This window comes from Dryas octopetala, chromosome 2 (genome assembly GCF_963921425.1).
Source record: "Dryas octopetala chromosome 2, drDryOcto1.1, whole genome shotgun sequence".
NCBI lineage: Eukaryota > Viridiplantae > Streptophyta > Magnoliopsida > Rosales > Rosaceae > Dryas > Dryas octopetala.
The window spans coordinates 195,775-223,493 of NC_141367.1; the positions used below are offsets into that span (position 1 = coordinate 195,775).

Here is a 27,719-nt window from a genome sequence, read left to right on the forward strand (position 1 = left end):
ACCAAAATCCCAACTCAAAGGAAAGGAAGAAAAATTTACACACATCCCTACAATGGAAGAATTGTAATAATGTGATAATCTATATAAACGAGGATAAGAATGGCACAAAGCTGTTTCCCCCACCCCCCTCCCTTCCCAAAATCTTACCCTTTTCCCATTAACGACCACAAATTGACAGATATTGTAAGAGTGGTGCTTTTACTGTCTCCCAAACTGCATACCCCACCCACCTAATATCTCCACCCCCAGAAAAAAAAAAAAAAAAAATTTTAACTCTATCCACCCATGACCCACCATTATTCCCAAACCTTGCTCCTTATTCTTTGTTTTTTGTGTGTTTTTTCCTTGGCTTTGAATAGCCGTCACCATGGCAGATCTCAAGCTTGTCCTTTTAAGTAGTTTTATAGGAGCATTTTGGGGTGCTTAGAGAAGCATTCTTTTGTAACTGTTTGCATATTTGGGTACACGAGTATGTTCTTCCTTCTAAATATTCAGCTATCCATTGAACTTGCATGGTTTATGCTGGTGTTGTTTATTTGAGTTTTATCTTTATTGCTGCTTTATTGATTCAGTTTATTGTTTACAGGGATGACGGGGATGCTCTGTGGCAAGTAGATGTGGACATGATGGATGCTCTTTTCACTAGCCTTGTTGGATATCTTGAACTTGAAAATGCATATAACATTTTCATCTTGAATCCCAAGCACGACTTAAAAAGAGCTAATTATGGTTACCGGTGCGATACTAGTAATTACTTGTCTGTTTTACAATACACGCACACACACAAAAGTGAGAGCACTTAACTCATAGAACATACAAGAACCTTACCTACTCAACCTGCTAGATTGAATCCCACCTTTTACACGGCTACACCAAAGAAATTTGAATAGCTCCAGTCAAATATTCAAAAGATGGTAGGCTGAAGAGTAAAGCAATATATTCCGAATAATATAAAACAATAAAAAAAATATTACAGCCGAATTTTTCACTGTACTTTTATGGCATATATTCTGAATAATACACTCACGTATTTTATACGTAGTTTTGCCTTCCCGTATATTACTAACTATGCTTTGAATGTTTTGCAGGAGAGGTTTATCAGAATCTGAAATAAAATTTCTCAGGGAGGTATGTTTTTATTCAATTTCTTGGCTTTTATGTTCCTTCTGTCATTCTTCCAACATGTGTAGTACTGTTTAAGATTATTCATTGTTCATAATCTATAATTAGTCTTTTGACCTTCAAAAAAACTTATAACAATTCCATTTTGTTAGTCTGCTTGCCAATTGTTCTGATTTGTTTTTTTTGGTTGAGATAGATTATGCTGTCCTCAACTTCTCTGGTGCTTTCTCAATAATTAAAGGAGAAACACTGATATATTTTTTCTTTTATAGAACAAGGATTTGCAAGCCAAAATTCTTCAGTCTGGAGGCATTCCAGAAACTGTTCTTGGTAAGTTGGTAGACAAACCTGTGCTCTATTTTCTTATCTTTTCTTTTTTTTCCCTCCCTCATCACTTTTAGTTTTTCTATGTTATTTTCGTCAGGAGCTGCAAGGAACATTTTTCTTTTCTGTTTACTGTATTCTAAAATAAGGATATTTGTTATTCATAATTTAAATTTTACAGCTCTCGATAAGATTAAGAGGCCTTTGTACGTAAAGCATCCAATGGCAAAGTTTGCTTGGTCCGTAACTGAAGACACTGATACGGTTATTTCTCCCCCTCTCTCTCTCTCTCTCTCTCTCTCTCTCACACACACACACACACGCACACACACACACGCACGCATATCCTGATCATAAGGTTGAAATTACTGAATTTTATTATAGTTTGTCTGCCATGGAAGTACTATAATGTTTTGCCCCCGGAATAATCAGAACATGAGGATATATTGATCTAATAATAATAGAGAAAAGGGAAGATGATTGCACCCTTTCAGGTAAAGGAAAGAACATGCTATTAACAGAATGAAAATATCAATAAAAATTGGGAACAACAATGAAAGTGGATGAGCAGTCCACAAAAGATACAACTCTCAAACTACAAAAAAGAAAACATCAAGAGCACAAGAAGTTGACGGCAGTTTTGGAGAATGCTCATTTGTCTGTAAGAAGACCAGATAGAGGAAACAGGAAGCTGGACTCTTCAGGGGTCTTCTCGTGTAAGATCTATTTCAAGTTTCTGTGTGATAAGTTGCCCTCCACTGGTTTCTAGCCTGCAATAATGATTTGGAAGTCAAGTGCCTCCCTAAGTTCGTGTTTGGGCCTGGGTTACTATTCATGGGAAGGCAAATACTTGTGATTTGGTTCAAAGGAGGAGACCCCATGTGATTTTGTCCGTGCATTGGTGTGTTTTTGTGCAGAAAGGAAGCTGAATCTGGGAACCATTTTTTTCTGCACTATCCATATGCATTTGGACTATGGTGGTGATTGTTTGCAGCTAATGGTATCTGCTGGGTTGTTCCACAATCACCTTCAATGAATTTTTGTGAAAAAAGATGTGGCTTTTGGGAGAGGGAGAAGGAAGGCAAATGTGCTGTGGTCTTGTGGAGTGTTGGCTGTTTTGGGTGTAGAGAAATAGAAGAGTTTTTGAAGATTTTAAGGGGGACGATGTGAATTCTTCTTTGGGTATAGTTTTGGGCATCATTATCGCCTTTGGTATCGCCAATGTTAGGGAGTTATCGGTTTCTGTTATTTTGCTGGATTCGAGATCTGCGGTTGGGTAGGGTTGGTGTGGGTTTTTCAAAGATTTGTTAATTTTTTTTTTAGAGTAGGTTTAGTGTTGGTGTGGGTCTTTCAGATGTTGGTGGATATCTTGTCCACTAAAGCTATGTTTTTTTTTTTTTTTTTTATAAATTTTGTTTCTTATAAAAATCAGCACAATTAGTAACAAAACAGCACCCATGCTAACAGAAAACAGAAAAGTAACCAGCCAAACTACAAACAGAAGTCCTAAGAAACAGCACTTCCTGATCCATGTTTTTTTTTTTTTTTTTTTTTTTTTTTTTGAGAAGAAACAGAAATTTCCTTAAGCAACATGGAAACAGTACAGAACAGTGTACAATAACTCCACTCTAGCAGTACAACAAGAAGACTAATCAGAAGGACAAACTACTTCCACATTACAAACAGAAACCATTTTCTAAATAAAAACTAATTCACAGCTGCCTTCAACATGTCAAGATAGCAGAAAATTAAAATTTCCTGCGCTGTGCAGAAACTAATCCCCAAAGCGATGACCAAAATTTAACTGTCCCATAACTCCTCTACCCCAACCCTGCTATAATCATCAAAAACCCTCTTGTTTCTTTCCATTCACACAACCCAGAGCATTACTAGAGCCTTATAAAACTTTAGCGTTAGTACCACCTCCTAACTCATTTATGCTTTTCAGTTATCACACAACAGCGAGAAACACCCCCCTTGGAATTACCCAACTCACATTCAGTTCCCTAAACAGCTTCAGCAACAGGCTTAATGCTATTGGAGAATGTAAAAATACGTGATCAACACTTTTTCCCTCCTCTTTTTCTTCTCGCTTTCAGTTTGTTGTGGGTAATGGGGAAAGGGTTAGGTTTTGGGAGGAGAGTGGGGTTGGGGTATCAACTTTGCGTGCCTCTTTTTCTTGTTTGTACGGTCTGTCCACTTTTCACAATGCCCATTTCTAGACTGTTGGTTAATTCTTTTTTTCCTTTCAGTTGTTCATGGTAGGGTTAATACCTGTGATTTGATCCAAAGGTGAAAGAGACCCTTGGGGCACGTTTGGTATGCCGTACTGGATTGAACTATTTTAATCGAATTGTATTGTATAGTACTGAATTGTACTATATTATTTTAGTTCAGCCAGACTTTTGATGTTGCATAGGATAACAAGTCTGAATTATTATTTAAAATTTGTTTTTTCAACAAAAACAGTTATTATTTTACATTATTGTATAAGATCAACAATATATTTTTTAGAACTTTTCTGCTTTACCGAAAACCATATCAATTAGTTGTCACTTTAAAATAAAACTTCCAATTGAAGACCAAAATAAAGAAAAATTTGGAAAATTAGAACAACTACGGAAAAGTAAAATCCAATTTACAATAAGATGCAAGAATAAGGAGATTAAAATTGCAGGAACTCTCGCTAAAGTTCGATCGGGTTGGGTTGCTCCCCTTGAAACTACTACAGGGGCTGCTTTTTTCTACTGATACTAAACTTGTAGAAAATCAAGCTAAGATCTGCTTGGTAGCTGAGAAAAGAAAATGAAAACTTGGAAGATCTCTTGCAGCTCTCAATTTCTTTCCATTTCAAATTCTGTAGAATGGTTATGCTAGATAGTGACAGAGCAAAGGAGACGGTGAAGCCACCCTATCATTCTCTGCCTCAATTTGATTTTTCCAAGAGAAATTAGAGAAAAGAAATGATCCAGAAACATTTACCTTGAGGTAGGTGGTAACAGAGTGAAGAGTATAGGAAATTGGGGTTTGAGGACGAAGTAAGAAGAAGACGAGAGGAAGAAGGAGCTTTGGGCTGGATCGATTTGTGTGAGATACAATGTCGTGCTATTTTGTATAGAGGTTTTGAGGGGTTTTATTTAATCTGGTGCAGAGCCTATTAAAACAGGCCACCGTTTAATGTTATCGGATGGCTAAATAAAACATAGTGACACCAAACATGGGCTTCTGATTATTTTGTTCAATTCAGAGAGTGTTATCCGGCGTGTCAAACATGGCCTTGGTGTATAATGTGTAAAGGAAGGGGTGAAAGTGCAGATCATTTGGTTCTTCACTTCCTGACTCCCCCACATAAGAGAGTTAAAAGAGCAATGTAGAAATAGGTGGTCAAGAATCTCAGTATCATTACAGCAAAAAGAACACCAATGAGGTGAGAGCAAGTAAAATTGTCTTTTTCTAAAGAAAATTAGCTAATCTTCCTTTTTGTTTGGGATTTTGCACTAGACTCTAATTCTTATCAGTTGTGCACTATTCACTATGCGTGTCATAGTTTTGTAAATCTAGATTACTGATATATCTATCGTCATCAATATTTTCATCATTCCTCGCTAAAATGGCAGGTGGCCACTTTACTCCTATGAATGGCCCAATTGTATATTTTTCTCGAGTAGCATATGCTTCTAACTCATTAGTTACATTTGGAATTTTCAAATTTTTCTGGCAAGTGCAGTCGTATTTTTTAAAAGTACCAGAGCTTATCTAGGGTGGATAGGAGCCATCACGAGTCTTCTCATGTAAATCTTACTCAAAGCAATTAATGGGACATCTCTTCTCTTTCTCTCTTCGATCCCTCTCATGCAAGTTGGAAGGCTAAAGTACCTCCTAAGGTACGGGCGTTAGCTTGGATTGTAGCTCACAGGATGAAATACTTGTCGTATGGTTCGAATCAGACCTCATTCTTTGTGCCTTTCTCCCCAAACTTTCATCAAAAGAAAATCAAGTAGTAGGCATTGGTATCTTCAGAATTTAGGGATTGCTCTTTTCAGGCTATCTTTTCTAGGTGGAATATTTCTAGGTGGACGCCTCATCACTTACCACATAAGAGAACTTAGGTCCCATAACTTCCATGTAAGCAAATAATGCCTCAAAAGAGTGGTCATACATGGTCAAGCTAACGAAGGGCATAAATTGAAAGATGAACCTAACGTTAGGGTGTACATTTTAGAGTTTTGAAGGTCAGGGTGCAAAGTGAAAAATGACCCAAACTTGGACGGTATAAAGTGTAATTAACCCTAAATAATAAGTACAAAGCATGTTCCAAAAAGTAAAATAAGGTTTTCCAACCTTCTGGCAACCCATTTCAGAATTCTGAACAATGATAAATAATAAATTGGAATGCTACCCAAAACAACTTGTATCAAAGTAAGTCTTCCTCCCCTTGATAAAAAGGCCTTCTTCCAACTATCCAATCTTTTCTCAATCTTCTCCACCACCGGATTCTAGAAAATAGCTGCTCTCGGATTACCCCCCAAAGGAAGTCCCAGGTACTTCATAGGCCATGCACCCACCTCACAACCCCAAGAAGCCGCTAACCCTTCCACCTTGCCTTCTTCTGAATTTATTCCAGCCAAATCACACTTGGATTTATTAATTTTTAACCCTGAAACTGCACAAGTGGATTATTTGGGCGGGAAATGGGTATTTGATTCTACAGAAATACCCTTAACAAAAACCAGGATGGACAACTCATCACATGACACGCAAGCAAACGCGTGGGTGTGAGTATCATCCATGTAACCAAATAAGTAATAACGCTTCAAATGACAGTCTAACACAGTTAAACTAATGGAGGGAAGAAATTGAAAGACGGATCTAACTTCAAGATGTACATTCTAGAGTTTTGAAGGTCAGGATGTAAAGTGAAAAACAATCCAAACTTGGAGGATGCAAAGTGTAATTAATTTTATTCTTATAGTTAATTAAATTCCGTCTCTTCCAAAAAGGTAAGATCTGTGATGGTTTATTATTATATGTAGATAAGTACTCCAGATTGATCAGTGGACATCTTGTCTCCTGTTCTGTAACTTTCACCTTTTCTTTTAATGGAACTATGTTTATATAAAAAAATCAAAAAGTACTAGAGCTTCAAACTTCTTTTAGTTTTCCAATGTAATTTTAAGGCTATTGTGGTTCATCTAATTTTTAGGTGGAATGGTACAATGCATGCCAAGATGCACTGAATAATGTGGAGAAGTTGTATCAAGGGAAGGAAACTGCAGATATCATGCAGAACAAAGTTTTACAGGTATATAATTCTTTTCAGATCTATTGAATATAGTACTTAGACAAGCTGAGCAATATAAAACAAAAACTCAGAGAGATTAATATTTTAACTGAACATTTTTGTTCTTTTAATTTTTATGAGAATTATTTGTTTTATTGTCAGTTATCAAAAGGGAAGAATGAAGATATGAAGCTTCTTTTCAGTAAGGGATTAAAATCTGGAGACTTTAATGATCTTCGTGCTGAATGTCTTACAGATACATGGATTGGAAAGGAGAGGTAAATCTATCTCTCTCTCTTTAATACATACATGAACACACATGAATATGTACACACCGATGCTTATTATTTATACATTTTGGATCAGGTGGGCATTTATTGATTTAAGTGCAGGTCCTTTCTCATGGGGACCAGCTGTTGGTGGGGAAGGTGTACGGACAGAACTTAGTACTCCCAATGTGCAAAAAACAATTGGTGCAGTTTCAGGTACTACTGATATCTTTCACCAATGATTAATCAGTTATGTGCTCATGTGGCATTGTTTCACTTGGATGTGCTTTTATTTAGGTTCTAATATCAGTGGTGTGGGTTTGATGTTAAAATGTTTGAGGGAAAATGGAAAATTTTCTTGAATGGCCATATTCGTATACAGTCCTTATCTAGAGAGGATGTCCGCAAATTTTGAAATTTGGAGACGCTGACATAGTGCTGACATGGGGTAGACAGTGTGTCGACACTAAATTCCAAAACTTGTTGCAGCACATCATCTGTGTCGAAACATTGTCTACCCCATGTCAGGCTGTCAGCATTGTGTCGGCGTCCCCATGTCCTCTCTAGAGAAAATCCCTATATATATTTATATACATAATTCATTTGTACTACTGAATGAGTTTTTTTGGACCAATGGTATTGTAAGCATACTTGGGGCCATATATATATATTGGTGAGAAAATTATATTATATATATGATAAAAATATAGTGAGTCGCTTAGACGCATGTCCACATTCTTTGAAAAAGACTAATATCATGTTTTTTTTTTTTTTTTTTTTTTTTTGGATTTTTCTGTGAGATGAACGACAACTGACCCATTTACACTTAGGTAGCATTAGTTTTGTGAAATGAGATTCTATGAATCCCGTAACCATTCCCATTCCACGGTTTTTTAGAAACACATGAAGTGCAACATTTTTATTCTGGGGTTTGGAATTGAATTGGTGTTATTAGGTACCAGTGAATCTTTTTTTCTTTGTACTGATTTCTTTTTCTAGTATAAATAAAAGGGTATAATTGTCTGTTCATATTAATAAAAGTTTGTGAGTGGGCCTAAAGTGGATTTGGGCCCTACTCTTTAAGAAAAAGCTGATGGGTTAGTTTTGAAAAAGCTGGGAGCCCAATCAGAAGTTATTAATAATAAAGTGGAAGCCAGTGTGAAAAGGGACTCTATTTATGGATCAGCTTCTAGAAATGGGTGGAAAGGATCTGAAGTGACTGGGTCAAAGCTACGCTAAATCAACCTTCCTATCGAGATTTGGTAGCAGGAAAAATCTTGTCGACAAATCTATTGTTCTTAAACCAGAGAATTTTGGAGCCCAGTTGTGCGAGTAGGGAGAGGTGGTATTGGAAAAAGTTAAGAACTCTAATCTTCTTGCTTTTGATACAGATCTTGACTATAATGAAAGGGAAGAAGGAGCAGAAAGGGAAGTTGCTAACTGGGAACTGGAAAGTTGGGGTGGGGAAACTCAAAATGCCCATGTAATCAGAGCTGCAGACGTGACTAGGGGTTCAGAACAACTAGGGGTTCAGAACAACTGGAGGAATTCGAGGGAATTAATTTCTTTTCAGATGAGGTTTCAAATTCTAACCTGGTTGCTATTCTGGAAAATGAAACTTCTTTGGTCTCAATTGATTCTGAAAAGGAGGAAATGGAGGAGTCCTCGGAAGATGAAAAGGAGACTTTGGGAGTGCTGGAAAGTCATGAAGGAGTTCTTAAACATTTTTTTAACGGTGCAGAGGGGGAAACATCAATGGGTGCTGCACCAACTGATTCCATATCAGATTTTGAAAATAATTATGTGCCTCTTGCAGATAAAGTTGTGTGTTCGACGAGGGAGGTTAGGAAGGGACTTGGTCCTAAGCCCCATGCCTTTAAGACTACCGAAAAGGACCAGAAGATTTTAAAATATAAAAGGAGAAGAAGTGTAGGCTATGTGTCAGCCAAAAATGAAGCATCTACACATAAGTAGCTTTATGTCGAAAATGAAGGTGACAATGGTTCCACTCAAAAAGTCCTTAATTAATGGAAGAAATGCTAGTATGGTTTTATCCAGCAAAGGCCTTAGGGAGAAAACTGAAGCAAGAAAGTCTACTTCTCTTGTCAAAATCGACGAGAGAAGGGCTGTAAAAGCTCTAGGGAAGAACAAAAAAATCCATGAAGATAATTAGCTGGAATGTCAGGGGTCTAGGAAGTAAAAGGAAGAGAGTAATTTTAAAAGAGCAGTTGTTTCATCACAGAGCAGACATTGTAATGTTATAAGAAACAAAAAAAGCTTTAGTAGACAGAAAGTTGGTGGCAAGTGTTTGGGGGGCCAGATTCAATGACGGGGTGTTCATTCCTGCGAGGGGTAGTTCGGGTGGTATAGTGGTGATTTGGAACACAAAACATGTTTCAGTTTTGGAGTCTGTTATTGGGGAGTTCTCAGTTTCTGTAAAAATCAAAGGTTCAAATGGGGCAGATTGGTGGTTATCAAGCATTTATGGACCGTGCAGACATCGGGAAAGGGCGAGTTTTTGGGAAGAACTTGGAGGTCTTTATGGACTATGCAGCCCAAGATGGTGCTTGGGTGGTGATTTCAATGTGGTGCGTTATGATTCTGAAAAATCCAATGGTGGAAGGACGACTAGAAGTATGCGTGTGTTCAATGAGTTTATTCTAGAGACCGAGTTGAGAGATCCAAACCTACTCAATGCGGAATTCACTTGGTCTAGATCTGGAGAAGAGGCGATTTGCCGAAGACTTGATAGGTTCTTATTTTCTGAAGATTGGGAAGCACTTTATCCAAATGTTAGACAAAAAGCGCTGGTTAGGGCAACTTCTGATCACTGCCCAATTGAGCTGGATACTAACAAGTTGAAATGGGGGCTAGGTCCTTTTCAGTTTGAAAACATGTGGATGGATCATCCGGGTTTCAAAAAAATGTTCGTGGCAGTCAGAGAATGTTCAAGGGTGGGACGGTTACAAGCTTATGAGAAAATTAAAAGCGGTGAAAGTTAAATTGAAGTCTTGGAGTAAAGAGACTTTTGGTGATGTGGGGAAAGAAAAAAGGGAGGTGGAAGCAAAAATAGAAGAGTTGGACCTTCTGGAAGGCAGGGATAGTTATGATAGCATTAAAAAAAGGGAGAGGGAAACTCTTCTATTTCGTTTGGGAGATTTGGCCTTTAAGGAAGAAGTGAAATGGAGGCAGAGATCAAAAATCGAATGGGCTAGGGACGGAGACGGCAACACCAGATTTTTTCACAAAGTTGCTAGTGGTAGAAGAAAGAAGAATTTTATTGAAAAGTTAGAAGTGGAGGGAGGTGGAGTAGTAGAAGCGGAGGAGGAAATAGAACATGAGCTGTTAAGATTTTTCAAGCAATTGTATAGTAGTATTGAGGAGGAAAGATGGGGTTTGGACGGCATTAATTGGAATCCAATCAGTGAATCACAAGCAGCTTGGCTTGAAAGACCATTTGAGGAATTGGAGATTCAAAAGGCAGTTTTTGATTGTGGCAGAGATAAATCTCCAGGTCTAGATGGTTATTCAATGTTAATGTTTCAGAGATGCTCGGATGTGTTGAAATATGATATCCTGAAGGTAATGGAGGAATTCTACAATAATGGGGTGGTTAATGCAGTGACAAACGAAACATATATTTGTCTAATTCCTAAGAAGATTGAATCCTTGAAAGTTGGGGATTTTCGGCCTATAAGCCTAGTGACAAGTCTGTATAAGATCATGGCTAAAGTTTTGGCGTCAAGGCTAAGGGAGGTCATGGGTAGTACAATTTCTCAAGCTCAGGGTGCTTTGTGAAAGGCAGACAAATATTGGATGCGGTTCTAGTGGCAAATGAAGTAGTGGAGGAAGTGAGGAAGAAAAAGGAGGAGGGGTCGGTTTTCAAGATAGACTTTGAGAAAGCTTATGACCATGTGGATTGGAGATTTTTGGAAGAAGTTATGGAAAGAAAAGGATTTGGTGATAGATGGAGAAGTTGGATAAAAGGTGGTTTGGTATTTGCTAACTTTTCAATATTGATTAATGGCAGACCCAGGGGCAAGTTCAAAGCTTCGCGAGGCTTGAGACAAGGTTAAAAGCAAGGTAAAAGAAAGACCACTTAGTGAGATGGGAGGTGGTGGCTAAAAGCAAGGTAAAAGGAGGTTTAGGGGTGGGAAATCTAATTGAGAGGAATAAAGCTTTACTTGGTAAATGGTTGTGGAGGTATTCTAAGGAACCAGTCTTCTTGTGGCATTATGTGATAAGAAGCAAATATGGGGAGGCTGCTAATGGTTGGGACACAAAGCCTTTGTTGAGGGTTTCAAGCCATAGTCCTTGGAGAGACATTTCTCTTGGTTATCCGTCCTTTTTACATTGTTGCAAATTTGTAGTGGGAAATGGGGTTAGGGTCAGGTTTTGGGAGGATTGTTGGTTGGAGGAGGGCCTGTTGAGAGTAATGTATCCTCGTTGTTTTTAATTGTCTACAAAGCATCATGATTCTATCTCAAGTTTTGTGGGTGCTTATGCATATCCTTATAGTTGGAATTTTGGGTTTAGGAGAAACCCAAATGATTTGGAGTTAGCTGAGCTTATGGTTTTGCTAGAGAAGTTAGAAGGGGCTCGTCTGTTTCCGTTAAGGGTGGACTCCAGAAGATGGAAGTTAGAAGGGTCAGGGTGTTTTTCTTCCAAATCATATAGTTCTTTTTTATGCAACAAAAGCAGTGACCCTTATTTTTCTCCTTATCCCCAAATATGGGCAGCAAAAGTCCCTCCTAAAGTTCGAGTTTTTGTTTGGTTGGTGGCTCTTGGGAGGGTTAACACTTATGATCTTGTTCAAAGGAGGAGGCCTTTTAGCTGTTTTTCACCTCAATGGTGCATTCTATGTAAAGCGGGGGAGGAGAGTGTGGACCATGTTTTCCTTCATTGCTCTTACTCTTTACAATTGTGGTGGAAGTTGTTTAGGGAGGTTGGCGCTTCATGGGTAATACCACAAAATTGTTCTGAGCTTTTGAGTACCTGCTTTCAGGCTTAGGGAAGGGGAAAAAAGCAAAAACCTTATGGAGATGCTTGGTGCTGGCTGTTTTTTGGGTTTTATGGATGGAGCGCAATAGAAGAATTTTCGATGATTATAAGGGGGTTGAAGTGGAAGTTCTTTGGGAGTGAGCGAAATTCTGGGCTGCTTTATGGGCATCAGTTACGGCTGATTTTTGGGCACACTATATCTTCTATTATGCTGAACGTGTTAGCTGTTGTGCAGTGAGACTAGTTGTGGGGCGATGTCTTTGGTTTTTTCCGATATGAGATCAGTTTTGTTTTTTATTTTTATTTTTTTCTTTATAAGTTTGTGGATTCCTGATCCACTCTGTGTTTTTTTTTTTTTTTACTTTTTTTTTTTTAATAAAAGTTCTCGTTTCTTCTAAAAAAAAATATTAATAAAAGTTTGTCTACTATAAAAAAAATAAAAGGGTATAATTTTCATTATCATTTTTTGTTAAAGTTAAAATTATGACATGGGAATGGGAAACCCTCCTTTGGAATGCAAAACCCTCATCCGTGGGTTTTGGATATCTACGTGTTGGTTTGACACATACTTTGGTGCATTTATTAATGGACCCACATAATCAACAATTGGAAACCAAGATGTGCCTTGATGTTGTGGCTTATAAGTCCTTCACAATGATGGAACAATAAGCTATAAAGATAATTTAGGTTACTGCAAGTAATCATTATATTTCATTAGGCATTCAAATAATTGCTTCAATGTCAGGCGCCAAAGTCTTTGTTGTGAAGGAAGGTTTGCTACCGTTATTGCTGACTCTGTATGTGTATAAATTGAAATGGTCTAAAAACTTTTGAAATCATGCATCAAGTGTTGAATATGGAGTGCATGAGAGTGAGAGAAAGATAGGGAGCAGGAGTGCCAAATTCTCTCAGTGAGAGAGTGTCATTGGGATACTATGAGAGTGGGTGTACAAGGGTTTTGGGTTTGGGTCATCTGAAGTGTGTCTTGTATCATATATATTATCGCAGTATTGAAGAGCATATCTTTCGTGGATGTAGGCAGACCATTTGCCGAACCACGGAAATTTTGTGTGTACTATTTTCTTTAATGTCTATAACACTCTACTGAATAATAGTTTGTTGCGTCGTGTATTTTTTTGAGTCTTGATTCACACTGATTAATCCCAACACATGGGAATGTAAAACTCACCCTTTAATTCTTTCCCATGCCCACTTCTGTGAAAAACACTACCTTGCTTACAAAGCCACTATGTCTATCAGGTGAAGAAAAACACTCAACTTTACCCTTTCCTACCATCTCTCCTGCCTTTTAAAGAACCAACAAAATCAGAAGCTCTCTCTCCTCTCTTGTTGACTAAGAGTCAAACAACAGTTGTAGAACTTTGTTTTTAAATGGAAGTTATGGATGTCTGTTTTAGAGACATACTATGTATACACACACACACACACACATATATATATATAGCAAGCTTGTAAAGAGGGATTTCTCATTTTAAGAAAAAGAAAGGATTACATATTGGCCCACCACCTGTCCCCGATGCGATTCAGTGATAAGAATTGCTCATTTTCAGGTTGCTTTTTTGCATGGATGATTCTTATAGGGGACAGAAAATTGACAGTTGGGATCATTAGACCACATTTCGAGATGGTCCCCAGTTTTCTTAAAAGAATAGGGGCCCCTCTTTATAAACTTTATTTCACTAGTTTTGGACTAGGGAAACGTTTACCTTACCCTGTGAGCATTGCAATTAACTTTATTTAATTTGTGGACCATATTTTCTTCAACTCTTTAGAAAAGTTTTTTATTTTATCTTTACCTAAATTGGTTTGAATTCTCTTTGGTGTGCAGAAATTTCAGAAGATGAAGCTGAAGATCGCTTACAAGATGCTATTCAGGAAAAATTTGCTGTATTTGGTGATGTATGTGCTTTGTGATAAAAATAAATTTTAGTTGACTTTTTAATTCTCATTTATTTCAAGTATAAAATTTTAATGTGATATAATCATATTGATGTTTTTTGAACTAAAAGTAGAATATTATATTGGCTCAATTATGTCTATTTCCCTGAACCATGCTCCGTGCCTCACTTTGCCCCCTGAAATTCATTTTCACTCACTTTTCTCCTAAACTGTGTCCCGTGTTTTAATGGCCACGTTCTGCCAGGTCTGTTATCTTTTCTGCTAGTCAAGCTGATGTGGCACCCATCAAAATTGTGCCATCTAAGCGACTAAGCCCCACGTCAACTTGGCTAACAGAAAAAATTACAAACTTTATGGAGTTTAGTTTCTGGGGCAAAGTGAGCAAATGAGTTTCAGGGTGCAAAAGTTCAGGGGCGATAGGCATAATCAAGTCATTTTTCTTTTTCAAGGACGTAGGTATACTTTGGGCTATAGTTATTTTCTAGCTTACTTTTTCTTAAGTCTTTTGGATTAGAAGGAGATTCTTTGGACATCCCAAAAAAGAATTATGTTTCTAACTTTTCTATTCAGCATCTCTATCAAAGAATTTTAGGGATATTCCTTTTAGTGTTATCTTATCTTGATTGGGGGAATTTTGAGTTGAATACTTGAATGTAACATGAGTTTTGTTTATTGAATGTAAGACTGATTCCTATAGACACCTTGTCCATCTATCTTTGTTGCTCTTCTTCGTTTTAATAAAATTTATTTCTTTTAAGAGTAAAAATTTTACATGTGTGAGAGAGAGGAAGAAAAAGAGAAAAACTTGCCATGCTTCTCATAAAAGTAAGTTCTTTGTTCTTTGTTTGTTTTTTGTTTTTTGTTTTTTTTTAATTTTAAATTTATGAGCTTTGCATTAACCCTCCATTTGATAAGCAGAGCACATAGCTTAATATTGTTATTTTTCTTTCCTTTTTTTTTTATGGAAAGAAAAATAACAATATTAAGAGAGAGAGAGAGAGAGAGGGAGAATAAGGTTTTTGCTAATCCTAATTTTTAATCGACGGTGCTTGTGAGTTTTGCAGAAAGATCATCAGGCCATTGATATTCTTCTTGCGGAGATTGATATATATGAGCTTTTTGCTTTCAAACATTGCAAGGGAAGGAAAGTAAAGCTTGCTCTCTGTGAAGGTAGTCCTCGTGTTTTGAAAGACCTTAAACTTGGATTGCAACTTTATTTTTCATTAATTTATTTAAGGGTTTTTTTCACTTTTGGTACCTGAACTTTAAGCCTTCTCCCAACTAGGTACCTAAATTATTATTTGTCTTAATTTCATACCTAAACTTTTATTTTTTCCCAAATTGGTATATAATGTGACTTTTGTGAAAATATAAAACAATATTTGGGCATATATATTGCACATGTCTTGTACCTAGGGTCAATTTGGTTTATTCACGATCCTAGGTTGACTAAAATGCCCCTAATTTTGATGCATTATTTGAAAAAAGTCATATTATATACTAAATTGGGACAAAATAAAAGTTGAGGTATGAAATTAAGACAAATAATAGTATAGGTACCTAGTTGGGACAAGGCCCAAAATTCAAGTACCAAAATTGAAAAAGACCCTTTATTTAATTTGGAGAAGTGAGAGAACGTATCAAGTTCACTTACAACCTGAAGTTATTTATTTTTCTTTGTGAAGGTGAAATTCTTTCTCATGTTTCTGATTAGTCATAAGAGATTTTTCTTGTTTAAGGAATACATTATGCTTATTTTCTTCTGTCTTTATTGTGTTTGGTTTTATTACCTTTCCACACTTAATGGTGTTTGCATTGTATGCCTATGAGGATTAAGTTGCTGCATGATTGTTATCTTGCTCAAAAGTAAAGGATTCATTTGGTCTTTAATTGGGATATTTTCAGAACTTGATGAGAGAATGAGGGATTTGAAAAATGAGCTCCAGTCATTTGAAGGTGAAGAATATGATGAAAGTCATAAAAGAAAGGCCGTAGAGGCATTAAAGCGAATGGAGAACTGGAATTTGTTCAGTGATACTCATGAGGTATGCCATTTGGTTTGTCAGTGACGGTATGAGGTTTTTTTCTCCCCTGGTGGCTTATATTGTTAATCAGTTATGTCTACATTTAGCATTTCAAGTGCCTTTGAATCAGGAAATTCTTTTTTTATTTTCTTTGCTAATTGCAAAGCAAATTCCTTTCAATGTTAATTGTTTGTGCTTGTGCAGGAGTTTCAAAATTACACAGTTGCACGTGATACTTTTCTTTCGCATTTAGGTGCAACTTTGTGGGGATCTATGAGACACATCATATCGCCTTCCATAGCAGATGGTGCATTTCATTATTATGATACGATATCGTTTCAGTTATTTTTCATCACACAGGAGGTATGAGTATGTTAATTTGTTCAAAGAAGCTTCAACAAAATTCTTCTCAAAAAAGAAGCTTCAACAAAATTGAATGTTATCTTACCACCTTTTGGTGACTACTAATTAATGCAGAAAGTTAGACATATAAAACAATTGCCTGTGGATCTCAACGCTCTAATGGATGGACTCTCCTCTTTGTTGTTACCTTCGCAGAAACCTGCTTTCAGTCAGCACATGTATGTATCTTGCATTGTTCTTTATTTCTTAAATTAATAATTTAAATTTTGCTTTATATCAGATTTGTAGGTAAATTTAGATACTTTTCTTGTCTTTCCTTGGTAATCCTCTTTGTATTGATCTTATGTATGTGCTTTTGTATGTCAAAATCAGAATTTTTCTGTTGGAACTTTGTTTTGGTTTCTTTCTTTCAATGATTATACACTGTATTATTCTTCCATGCAAGTTGCATGTGGTTGCTAGTTGTATTAATGTAGAACAAATTTGTAGGTTACCACTTTCAGAGGATCCTGCTTTGGCAATGGCCTTTTCAGTGGCACGAAGAGCAGCAGCTGTCCCACTATTGCTGGTTAATGGAACTTACAGGAAAACTATTCGTACTTATCTTGATTCCTCCATTGTCCAGCATCAGTTGCAGAGACTGAATGATCATGGCTCTTTAAAAGGTTAAAAGCTGCATTAAAGTGCTCTCCTTTTTTGACACCATCTTTGGGTGGGATTTTTTTTTTTTAGACTAGACACTCATTAATAATTATTGCATTTTACAATTGTATAACCTTGTGCAACTAGCAGTGATTATCATATGTTTGCCCAAGATTCTGTCAGTCTGAGGTCCATGTATTTTGAATCAGAAACCTCTTAAATACAGTGGATGACTACAATTGTAATGCATCTAAACTAAGTTCATTCTTGAATCTAGATGCTAATGTGATCTGGATAGATTTGACATTTGGTGAGATGGCAACTTCTGAAAAAAAATGTCCTAAATTTTAAATTGGATTCTTTACTGTGTGGTGAATTAAGATGTGGGATATGCAGGGAAGGAAATTTTCTTGTTCTAAATGCCTATTTGCTCTCCTGTAGAAGGGTATATTAGTAGAAATACGGTGGTAATAAACTTTATTGGTTCTGTTATTAGGACAAACCATTGTTATGAGCCTTTTTATTTATTTTTGTTTCATGAGGTATCCAGTCCTCATAGAGCACTGACTAATCCTTGAGGCACATGCTTTTCCCATCATCTGACATGCATTAAGTAACTATTGGGAAACTCGAGGGTTGCCTCAAGAGGTTGGTGTAATTTGAACCTAGGACAATTTCTTTTTACTGCAAGCTCATGGTCATTGAACCAAACGCTTGGGGTTGGTTATGTCTGATTCACTACTTTGAGGTTACTTTGACTAGTAACCTCTATAGGCTAAATGTGTGTGGTTTAATGAATGACCTCATACGTGTGCTTGTTCTAAAATCTTTTAAGTTCGTATGCCAATTTGCATTCGATTTTTCTGGAAGTGACATGCATTTTCTTTAATAAACTATGTAGGGAAGCTCGCCCATAGCCGATCTACACTGGAAGTTCCAATCTTTTGGTTCATCCATGGTGAACCATTGTTAGTTGACAAGCATTATCAGGCAAAGGCTCTTTCTGATATGGTTATTGTTGTTCAGTCAGATCCTTTGTCCTGGGAAAGCCATCTGCAATGTAATGGGCAGCCAATATTGTGGGATTTGAGGTTAGCATTTCAGGCATATAATTTCAGTTTTTTTGGTGGTTGAATCTTCAACCCTGCTAATAATGTTTCTCAGATTTTGTGAAAAATGTCCAGAAATGGGAATTTTTATTCAAGTATGTCCTGTTGATTAAACATTCCATTTCTAGAGATTTTAAATGGAATGCTTAACAAAGTACCGGTTGGATTCTATTTGGGACAAAATTAGATTTCCTGTTTTTTTGTCTTGTGGTTGTGGGTGTCTTTGTCTAAAAACTTTAGTGATGTTCCCTTTAGTGTGATTCATCTTGATGTGACTGGAGTTTTGTACTAAGTGTAGCTTGCTGGTTTGGTTTTGTTTGGTATTTTCTAAGTGTAGCGCTGATTGTGTGTTTTACTTGGATTTCTTCTGGTGGACTTCTTGTCCATCCCTTTTATACTTGCTCTCTCCTCTATAAAATTCTTGTATCCTATAAAAAAAAAATCAAGTATTTGTACTGAAAAAAAAAAAATTCAAGTATGTCCTGTTGCAGGGTATTTTAAATATGTTGCAAATCTACTCTCTCTCTCTCTCTCTCTAATACAATTGTCAAGACTGACTTGTTCACACATCAAAGTGATTTTTAAGGATTTGATGCAGCCATAAGTAGTAAGTGTCTTGGATGGGAAGGTTTTAATTTGGTGGTTCTATCCTCTTTTGACATGTGTTGTGATCTTGCATTTTTGTGCACTTTGAATGCAGCAAACTTTGGGTTTTACGATCAATTATGGAATTTTTCAGCTTTTCTAATAGTAGCTTGTGAGTTTATAGTTTTCAGGAAGGAAGAGTGTATTTTATTACTTGAATCCAATGGGTTTGGCTAGTTTAAGCAAGAAATTTGTCTATATACAGAAGCATGGAACACCGAATTGCAAACTTGTTGGTGCTTCTCATTTGACAACTATATCTTCATAAAATTGCATCTGGTTTTTCATTCTTAAAGAGTGTGGTAATTTCAGAAAAGAGAATTCCTTTCTGGAAGTGCGTTGTGCTGTAGCATGCCTGCTTACTTTAGATGACATTTGATCTCAGAACCTATTTGAAGTTACTACTTTACCCAAAAAAGTATGGCATTTAATATATACTGCCTATGGTTAACCTTTACAATATGCAGGAGGCCCATCAAAGCTGCATTGGCTGCTGCTTCTGAACATCTTGCTGGTCTGCTACCCCTTCATCTCGCTTTCAATCAAGCCCATGAAACTGCGATTGAGGTAACCATTTTTTTTTTTCCAAGTTCTGCTTGATTGGGTGAGAGAATCTGGACAGCCATTCTGCAAAACCCTGTTTGCTCTTGACATCTACAGAAATTATTTTTGTTTGTTTCTAATGGATGCAAAACAGTGAGAGGTATAGTGCAGTCAAGATATTTGTAATTTACCCTGTGACTTTAATGATGGGATAGTGGTCTGTTTTCAATATGCAGTATCTGTATGGTTTACGTCTCTGTGTTACGGCTTGTCCTATACTGTGCAGAGTTTCATTGCTTTGTACCTGTGCAAATTATCCAGTCGCTATTTTTCAGATAATGATGGCTTAATAACTCAAGTGATGTATTTGTTTGAAGATACTGAATGTTACAGAAAAGCTCCTGTCTAAAACCATTTTACGTAAATTACAAAATTATGCACCTCTCCCTCTCCCTCACTCCCTCCCTTTCTCATTCTCGCTCTCGCTCTCTCTATATGCATGCATGTGTATGCTTTGGAATTCCTGTAAATTATACACAACTGTTGCATCGTCTGTCTATTATTGGTTGAGCTACTATCTGCTTGACAGGACTGGATGTGGTCAGTGGGATGCAACCCTTATTCCATTACTTCTCAAGGGTGGAACATTTCACAGTTTCAGACTGATACAATTGCTCGGAGCTACATCATCACAACTCTAGAAGAATCAATACAACTGGTCAATTCAGCCATTCATCTTCTAGTCATGGAGCGTACAAGTATCCTTGCCTATTTGTATTGTAGTAATTGAAACTTATTATTTTATGTCATTTTGATTTTATACTTTTATACACTCAATTAATGGTGAGGTTAGGGGTGGAAACTTTCTGGAGATCTCATAAATGTGGTCACACTCAAAGGTTTTAAGTTGTGGTACGGGCCTACCGTAGCTGAGTCATGAGGACATTAGGGACTTTAGGGGGAAGATTGTGACACAAGTCCTACAGTGGTTGTGTGATAGAGAGGTCTTTAGTATACATGTTGGTCCAAGGAACCCAAATGACAATGTTTGGGTTGCCATTAAGTTGATAGATTATTCCATTTTTAATGTGTGTGTGTGTGTGTGTACGTGCGCGTAATATGATATTATTTTTTAGCCAGATATCCTGCATCTTGCCAAACTATGAATCTGGTCCACACATTCAAACAAGAATCTACCTAATCAATGGTCCATATTCATGGTCTTGTAGGGTAATGTGCCACCAGGCTGTCGTATTAGATAATTTTCCTATATATATATATATATATATATATATATGGAGCTTCTAAAGAATCATGCCTCTTGTTAAGAAAAAAATGGGATGCATGTGAGGCTCATCCCCAAAATGATCCAATAATCCGAAATGTCTACTTTTTACTCTTCCATTTAAAGTTCATATTTATGAAAAATCAAACAAATCGGAAACCATTTAGTCATCTAACTGTGATCAAAGACAAACACCATGTTTTAGATAAAAAGCAAAATGATCATGATGATAATCAAATGGCTAAATAATTTCTGATTTGGTTGACTTTTTGCAAGTATGAGTCTTAAACATGGACAAAAAAATGGACGGTCAGATGATTAGACCCTATTTTGGGATGAGTCCTAACAATGTTTTCGGAGAACGATCACTCTTTAGTAGGAGACTATATTCATATATTCTTATGTATCTGTGTGTACATAAGTACGTTATGTTTTATTGTTGTTCAACCAACTGTTGCTTTGAAGTTATGTAGTATTGCATTGTTACTGTTACTGGAATTCAATTATACTAATGGAGACTTGACAGAAATTAGCGGAAAAAACCTTTAAACTCTTTCAGTCTCAGGAGCGTGAGCTAGTTAACAAGTACAATTATGTTGTTAGTCTCTGGAGAAGAGTAAGTAAACTGATCATCTGGCTTATGCTGTACTTTACGATCTTATCTCTTGTTCTCGTTTGCTTCTTCTGGAGTCATCTAATTTACAATTGGATAATGTTGGTATCTTCAGATTTCAACTGTTACCGGAGAATTGCGATATGTGGATGCCATGAGACTGCTATATACTCTAGAGGATGCATCAAAAAGGTTAACTATCCAAGGCCTTTTCTTTTTAATGTTTCAGTTATGAATACTTATCAACTATAAAACTACTGAAGTCCCTCTCTGTTCTCAACAAAAATAAAAAATAAAATTCCCTCTTTTGTTTGGATCTAAAGCCCCTCTCATTATTATTCTATTTATTTGTTCTCTCTCTTATTGAATACTATCTACTATTGTTACTTATTGATGGGCCGATAACCAACTCCTAATTGCCTAAATCCCAATAAAACCTAACTCTAATAAACTTTAGTTACAATCCACTTAATTCTAGTGTTTTAAACGATTCTGTGTAGGGTTAAGGATAAAGTCCTAAACCTCTAATATACCCTACTAAACTCTACTAAACCTTGAAATAAACTCTACTGAACCAAATTAGAAAATAAAAAAATATTTTTTATTTTTCATAAAAAATAAAAAAAATAAAAAACAAAGCTCGCCTTTTGAGCAATTTGAATGACACTTAATTCAAGACCGCTCGAAATTAGAAAACTTTTCTTGTCGTTGAGGACTGCACCTCACCTTTTTAGAGTTTATGATAATTTATTCAAGTTTTTCCACCTTTTTTTCTTTTGCTTAAAAGAGATCAGCTATGAGTTCAAATCGTTATAGTGTGTTTGGAGGAGGAAATTAAAACTCGGTATTTAGAGAAAAGTTGGAATTTGGAAAATGGCAGTCTCTAATTTCCTTATTTAGGTATCATGAATAAGGAAATCTTGAAATTCTTTGTAGGAAAGGATGTGGAAATTGAGGGTCATCAATTCCAATTTTAAACTCCACCTACATAAATGTCATTTCAAAAATCCCAAGAAAATAAGATTTAATAAAAAAAATTAAAAAATAGCGACACCCACCACCACCAGCATGGCAGCACCTATACCACCTTCACTAACGTCACCACCCTTCATTATTGGCGGCCCAATATTGACTTGTTGGTGGTACCACCATCACCTTCACCTCCATCGTGACCCCCTGCCACCACCACCACTTTTACCCCCACCCAACCACCATCACCACCACAACAACCCCCACTCCACCAGCTTTGCTTCCATCGCTGCCATTGCCCCTATGACCATCACCCTTACCCCACCACCACTGTCACCTGCACCACCTCCTCGCTCTCCCCACTGCTGCCACCCCCACCACCACCACTACTACCACTGCCACTACGAATACCTCACCTTCATTGTTTTTGCTGCTGATGCCACCACCACCACTGCTACCATTGTCACCACTGCCATTACTGCCAACATTGCATTTAAATTCCATCATAGGTTAGCCAAACTAGAATTTTTACAAATTCCATGACTTTAAACCACCCCATCTATTTAAATTCCGTCACTTTGAAAGTCCTTGATACTTTCATATTTGCTCATCCAAAACGCATCATTCATAGCCTTGAGTTAGGATTCACTTCATCATGGCTCTGATGGGCAGAAAGCTGTGGACTTATGGCCTCTCTTTCTCTGACTTACCCATTTTGCACTTCATTTGTGATACTTGACATATGGAAAGGAAGAAAGAAGAAAAAAGTTTGCTTTGTTGCTATTCTTCTAGGTTCATTGCATTAGTAACTGGTGTGTGATCCTTTTAAAGACTGATATTTCCTGTTTTGTTTATGTTTTTCTTGTTGAGTGGGATATTTGGGCAAGCGGTTGGAAGTCCATGCTTCTGCTAATTTTGGCTTATTAGTGAATCACATATGTATTTCAGGTTCGTTGATCAAGTAAATACAACTGTAGCCATTCTCCACCCAATCCACTGCACAAGAGAGAGAAAAGTACATGTGGTGTTTAATTTGACTACAGTTCCAGCTTTCTTGGTTGTGCTTGGTGGACTCTATCTTGTGTTAAGGCCAAGACGACCAAAGCCAAAAGTTAATTAAAAATCCTGCAAAACGTGAATTATGGTTGATTGGAAAAGGCTTCTGGAGATGCTTTTAAGGGCAAGTGCTTTATATGATAATGCCCCTGATAAGTTTGTGACTGTATTAGCTGTTTGAGGCAGTGAATTCTATACAATTGATGAGTAAAGAGCAGGTTTTTTCGGAAATGGCCACCAGGTTTGAAACCTGATAACTTGTGCAGTTAGCCCCTTACCCCTTGTAACTATAGCCAACGGTGCAATTTTCTTCTTTTTCTTGTTGTAGTCTGCACCATTTGGCCACTGAGCTCCAAATTTGTGTCTCAAGGTTGTGCAATACAGCAAAATTTAAATTTTGCTTGTTATAAGATGTCAAGTCGCTGTCTTTTTAATCTTGATGCTAGGAAAACGAAATTGTCACAATGTCGCAAATAGATAAAGCCAGTTTGACCTATAATTTGTCCCTTTTTTTATTTCTTTTGGCCCTACGTATGATTTATCTTGGGGTGCAACAACTTTAATTTTGTTTCTTTTACTTGCATTTCTAAAGTTTCAATAAATCATTGTTAGTAATCTAAGTAAAACTTCCTGTGTTTTTCTTTTATATAGTTTCTTTTGCCATCTGAATGCATTTCTTTTATCTATGATTTATAATCTTTTCTTTTAAAACACAAAAAATCAGGTTTATGGAGTCACCTTAATTTTAATTTCAATAGTAACAATGGTTGCTATTCGCGGACAAAAGATAAACTATCCCCCGCTGACTGCTTGGCACGGTAAAATTGGCGTTCCAATTATAACACTTGTTGCTTTCTCAGTTTTTAGACATTGCATATTTTAGTTGAGTTTATTTTATCATTGGGGGTGTATAGTTGGGAAAAATTATTTGGTGTAATTGATGCACCGTCATATGTGATGTAACCAATTAAACGTATAAAGGTATTATTGGATTTGTGTATTATGGACCTACTAATAATTTATAAGACTTTCAAACCAAAATCAATGGGGGCGGCTATTCCGATCACCCTGTTCTACTTAGTTGACCACCCTAAATTGTATTTAGTAAAAGACATATATACCCTATAGCAAAATGACCATAAAGGACATCTAATATTTGGTTTTCTCCCAACATCCCCTACCATCTTCAACCACCAGTTGAGAGGAGCACCATCATCTTCACCACCATCTTCAACCTTCCACCACCACCATCTTCAACCTTCATCTTCCACCTTCCACCACCACCATCATCAACCTTCCACCCTAGATATAGATTGTTGTTTTAAACAATCCCACCCACGTGCTCCACCCACAATCCCACCCGCTGGCTCCACCCACTCCACTCTCTTCTACCACCACCACCATCTTCAACCAACCCTAGACATAGATTGTTTTTGTAAACAAATGCATTGTATCCAAATCACCTACTTTTGACAAATGGACAATCAGAACGACAACTTGGAGTCATCAAATGAAGTAAGTTTGAGTTTTTTTTGAGTTTTTTTGAATTTTTTCGCGGCTAAAAAACTGTGAGTTCGTGTTTTTATTCGGTAAACCAGTACCGAAATATACATTATATTTCGGTGGATGGTCACCGAATAAATGTATATATTTCGGTAGGTATCCACCGTTTATAAATGTAATGTCAAATTTTTACACATTTGTTCGGTCGATGCCCGTCGAAAAATGGCAATACATTCGGTGGTTTTTCACCGAAGTTTATACCACCGTTCGGCAGATATCCACCGAATGAATAACGTATAGTTTTTAAAATAGTTTTATTCGGTAGGTAGTTGTCGAATTATATTGGTATATTCGGTACTTAGCCACCGAATATACATGGTTTATTCGGTGGATTCCCGTCGAATACTGGGACAGAACTACTTTTTTTCCCGAATGACCAACGTATAATTGTTTCATTCGGTAGTCAATTGTCGAACTTTGTTTGAATATTCGGTACTTAGCCATCGAATATATGTGATATTTTCGGTGGCTTCCCGTCGAATACTGGAACAAAAATTAAATTTTTTTTTTTTTTTTTTGCTGAATAGGAGCAGCAAGTGGATGCTTCCACCGAACTCAGTATAGTTGAAGGAAGGTGCAATTTTGACTACACCAATGAATTCACAACAGCGGAGGTAAACATTGTTTGTATGGCCGGGAATTATGATTTATCCATACCTAAATATGAATTGTAAATAATATATATAATTATCATGTGTAGGTGTTTCAAAGTAAGGATTCAATGGTTAGTTGGATTCGTGCACAAGGAAAAAGGAACAACATGGTAATTGTCATTAGAAGGTCTGATGCAGGCGGGGTTCGTGGTAAGAGAGCTTGGATCAAATTTGCTTGTGAGAGAAATGGTCAATATGAGCCAAATAGATCAAGGAAGTCATCAAAGTCAGATTCAGGCGACCAAACATCCGATGCTGCTAGCCGTAAGCAACCGGTTTCTGATGACTCTAAGGACACCCGTTCGAAGAAATGTGGATGTCCATTCTCGTTGAAGGCGGTGAACACTGGATGTGGTGATCAATGGGAGTTGGAGGTTGCATGTGGAGTGCATAACCATGTAGTTTCAGAGTATATTGAAGGGCATTCATTCGCAGGCAGATTAACTGAAGAAGAGAATTCATTGTTAGTGACTTTGTCCAAGACTTTGGTGAAACCGAAAGATATATTGAAGACCATAAAAAGTCAGAATCCACATAATACATCAATCATCAAGACAGTATACAATGCCAGGCAAAAACATAGGGTCATCGAGAGGGCCGGTAGATCAGAGATGCAAGTATTGCTAACTAAGCTGAGAGAACATAATTATGTTGAGTGGCATAGAAGTTCTGGTGATGTTGTGACTGACCTGTTTTGGACTCATCCTGAGAGTGTTGATATATTACGTGCATTTCCGCATGTACTGATAATGGATTGCACTTATAAGACTAATAGGTACCGTTGGCCACTTTTTGAGATTGTGGGTGTGACTTCCACTAGCATGACATTCTCTGTTGCATTCGCTTATATATGTTCTAAGGAGGATAATTATACATGGGCTTTGGGTAGAGTACGGTCTTTATTGAATGATGACTGTCTTCCTAACGTGATTGTCACGGATCGGGAACTAGCACTCATGTCTGCAATCCCTAAAGTGTTTCCTAGTGCAAGACATTTATTGTGTAGATGGCACATTAGCAAAAATGTGTTGAAAAATTGCAGGAAGTTGTTTGGTACGGTTGACCATTGGGAGAAGTTTAATGCTGCCTGGAATTGTTTGGTTGGATCGGAGAGTGAGGATGAGTATGTGAGTCGTTTGCGTGACATGGAAACCAACTTTTGTTCATACGCCGGAGCTATTGAGTACATTAAGGATAGTTGGTTGATACCTTATAAGGAGAGGTTTGTGGCTGCATGGACAGATGCTTGTATGCACCTTGGTAACACCACTTCGAACAGGTAGTCTATTTTTGTTATCATTGACTTGTTATATGCTTAGACACACATACTAACTTCTTGTTACGAACAGGGCTGAAAGTGCACATTCAAGGTTAAAGAAGGAACTTGGCACTAGTCAGCTTATTTTTGAGTTATCATGGCAGCATATTCATACATTGCTAGAGTTGCAGCATACACACATTAAGGCATCATTTGAGAAAAGCCGTTGTTTTATCCAGCATAGTGTCAGGAAACATGAGGAGATGAAGGAATTGTTAGGCTATGTATCAGATACAGCATTGAATATAATTGGTTGTGAGATAAGGAGGTACCTTCACTAACTAACCTTCATTCTACGCATTAAACACTTATTTAGTTTGTACCAATAATTTATTCACTTCTTTTATATTGTACAGGGCTGAATGGATTGGAGGTGCCTTACCATGTGATTGCACCATTCGTCGGACACACGAGTTGCCATGTGCACATGAGATTTTGTCGTATAGACGACGTAACCGGCCTATTCCACTTGACTCCCTTCATCCTTATTGGAGAAAGTTGGATTACAATAGGGAACCGGAGGTCACAAAACTCTCAGATCCTCCAGTTAATGCCACAGTGGATAGACTAATAAAATGGATGGAAGAGCAAGATGCAGACACCCAGAAGCACATAAGTTTGAAGTTAGAAGAGCTTATGAATCCAAGTTCCACTACTCTGAGGGAACCACAAGTGAAGACCAAGACTAGGGGCCGCCCAAGTAAAGCTGAAACCTCTACTAGGCGTTTGCCATCCGCATTTGAGTACGTACTTTCCGGTTGTGACAGTCATTCACCCTCACCGTCCATTGGCAATGTTGGCTGTACCTCGCCAAAAAAAGAAACTAAAAAAACGGGCCAACAAAGTGAAGACGAGTTCGCCCATTCCATTTGCTCAGCCACATCGGTATATAGACCAGTTTCAACCCATCATGAGACCGTACATTTCTGGTGTAACCGACGTCTTACCAGATGGTAATTGTGGATATAGAGTTGTAGCTGCAGCTATGGGATTTGGAGTGGATGCTTGGCGGAAGGTAC

At 37.2% G+C, this 27,719-nt stretch overlaps 3 protein-coding genes across 3 annotated transcripts in view; all 3 read left to right on the top strand.

The window, feature by feature from the left end:
- Positions 1-23,664, top strand: part of LOC147292290 (uncharacterized) — a 31,939-nt gene extending 8,275 nt beyond the window's left edge. Inside the window, exons 7-25 of the mRNA XM_086230764.1 lie at positions 587-736; positions 1,089-1,128; positions 1,395-1,452; positions 1,628-1,710; positions 6,650-6,748; positions 6,890-7,005; positions 7,094-7,212; positions 13,847-13,917; positions 14,982-15,087; positions 15,823-15,962; positions 16,146-16,304; positions 16,419-16,522; positions 16,794-16,969; positions 17,848-18,037; positions 19,168-19,267; positions 19,833-20,001; positions 21,062-21,144; positions 21,257-21,333; positions 23,059-23,664. Of these exons, the coding sequence (XP_086086890.1) occupies positions 587-736; positions 1,089-1,128; positions 1,395-1,452; positions 1,628-1,710; positions 6,650-6,748; positions 6,890-7,005; positions 7,094-7,212; positions 13,847-13,917; positions 14,982-15,087; positions 15,823-15,962; positions 16,146-16,304; positions 16,419-16,522; positions 16,794-16,969; positions 17,848-18,037; positions 19,168-19,267; positions 19,833-20,001; positions 21,062-21,144; positions 21,257-21,333; positions 23,059-23,230 (2,212 nt within the window). The 3' untranslated portion in view covers positions 23,231-23,664. The remainder of the gene's footprint in view (positions 1-586; positions 737-1,088; positions 1,129-1,394; positions 1,453-1,627; positions 1,711-6,649; positions 6,749-6,889; positions 7,006-7,093; positions 7,213-13,846; positions 13,918-14,981; positions 15,088-15,822; positions 15,963-16,145; positions 16,305-16,418; positions 16,523-16,793; positions 16,970-17,847; positions 18,038-19,167; positions 19,268-19,832; positions 20,002-21,061; positions 21,145-21,256; positions 21,334-23,058) is intronic.
- Positions 23,665-24,233: 569 nt separating this feature from the next.
- On the top strand, positions 24,234-25,965 carry LOC147292291 (uncharacterized). The gene is made up of 4 exons (XM_086234564.1): positions 24,234-24,681; positions 25,257-25,343; positions 25,430-25,870; positions 25,954-25,965. Exons 1-4 carry the CDS (start codon positions 24,643-24,645, stop codon positions 25,963-25,965), a joined length of 579 nt encoding a protein of 192 aa, XP_086090690.1. The 5' UTR covers positions 24,234-24,642.
- Positions 25,939-27,719, top strand: LOC147292292 (PKS-NRPS hybrid synthetase cheA-like). The gene is made up of 3 exons (XM_086234281.1): positions 25,939-26,661; positions 26,732-26,968; positions 27,057-27,719. Exons 1-3 carry the CDS (start codon positions 25,994-25,996, stop codon positions 27,655-27,657), a joined length of 1,506 nt encoding a protein of 501 aa, XP_086090407.1. The 5' UTR covers positions 25,939-25,993; the 3' UTR covers positions 27,658-27,719.

Coding starts and splice junctions, on each gene's coding strand:
- LOC147292291 (XM_086234564.1), top strand. CDS start 24,643: ATGGACAATCAGAACGACAACTTGGAGTCATCAAATGAA. Junction 24,682..25,256: donor ACTTGGAGTCATCAAATGAA/GTAAGTTTGAGT, acceptor TTTGCTGAATAG/GAGCAGCAAGTGGATGCTTC. Junction 25,344..25,429: donor ATGAATTCACAACAGCGGAG/GTAAACATTGTT, acceptor TATCATGTGTAG/GTGTTTCAAAGTAAGGATTC.
- LOC147292292 (XM_086234281.1), top strand. CDS start 25,994: ATGCAAGTATTGCTAACTAAGCTGAGAGAACATAATTATGTTGAGTGG. Junction 26,662..26,731: donor GGTAACACCACTTCGAACAG/GTAGTCTATTTT, acceptor TGTTACGAACAG/GGCTGAAAGTGCACATTCAA. Junction 26,969..27,056: donor ATTGGTTGTGAGATAAGGAG/GTACCTTCACTA, acceptor TATATTGTACAG/GGCTGAATGGATTGGAGGTG.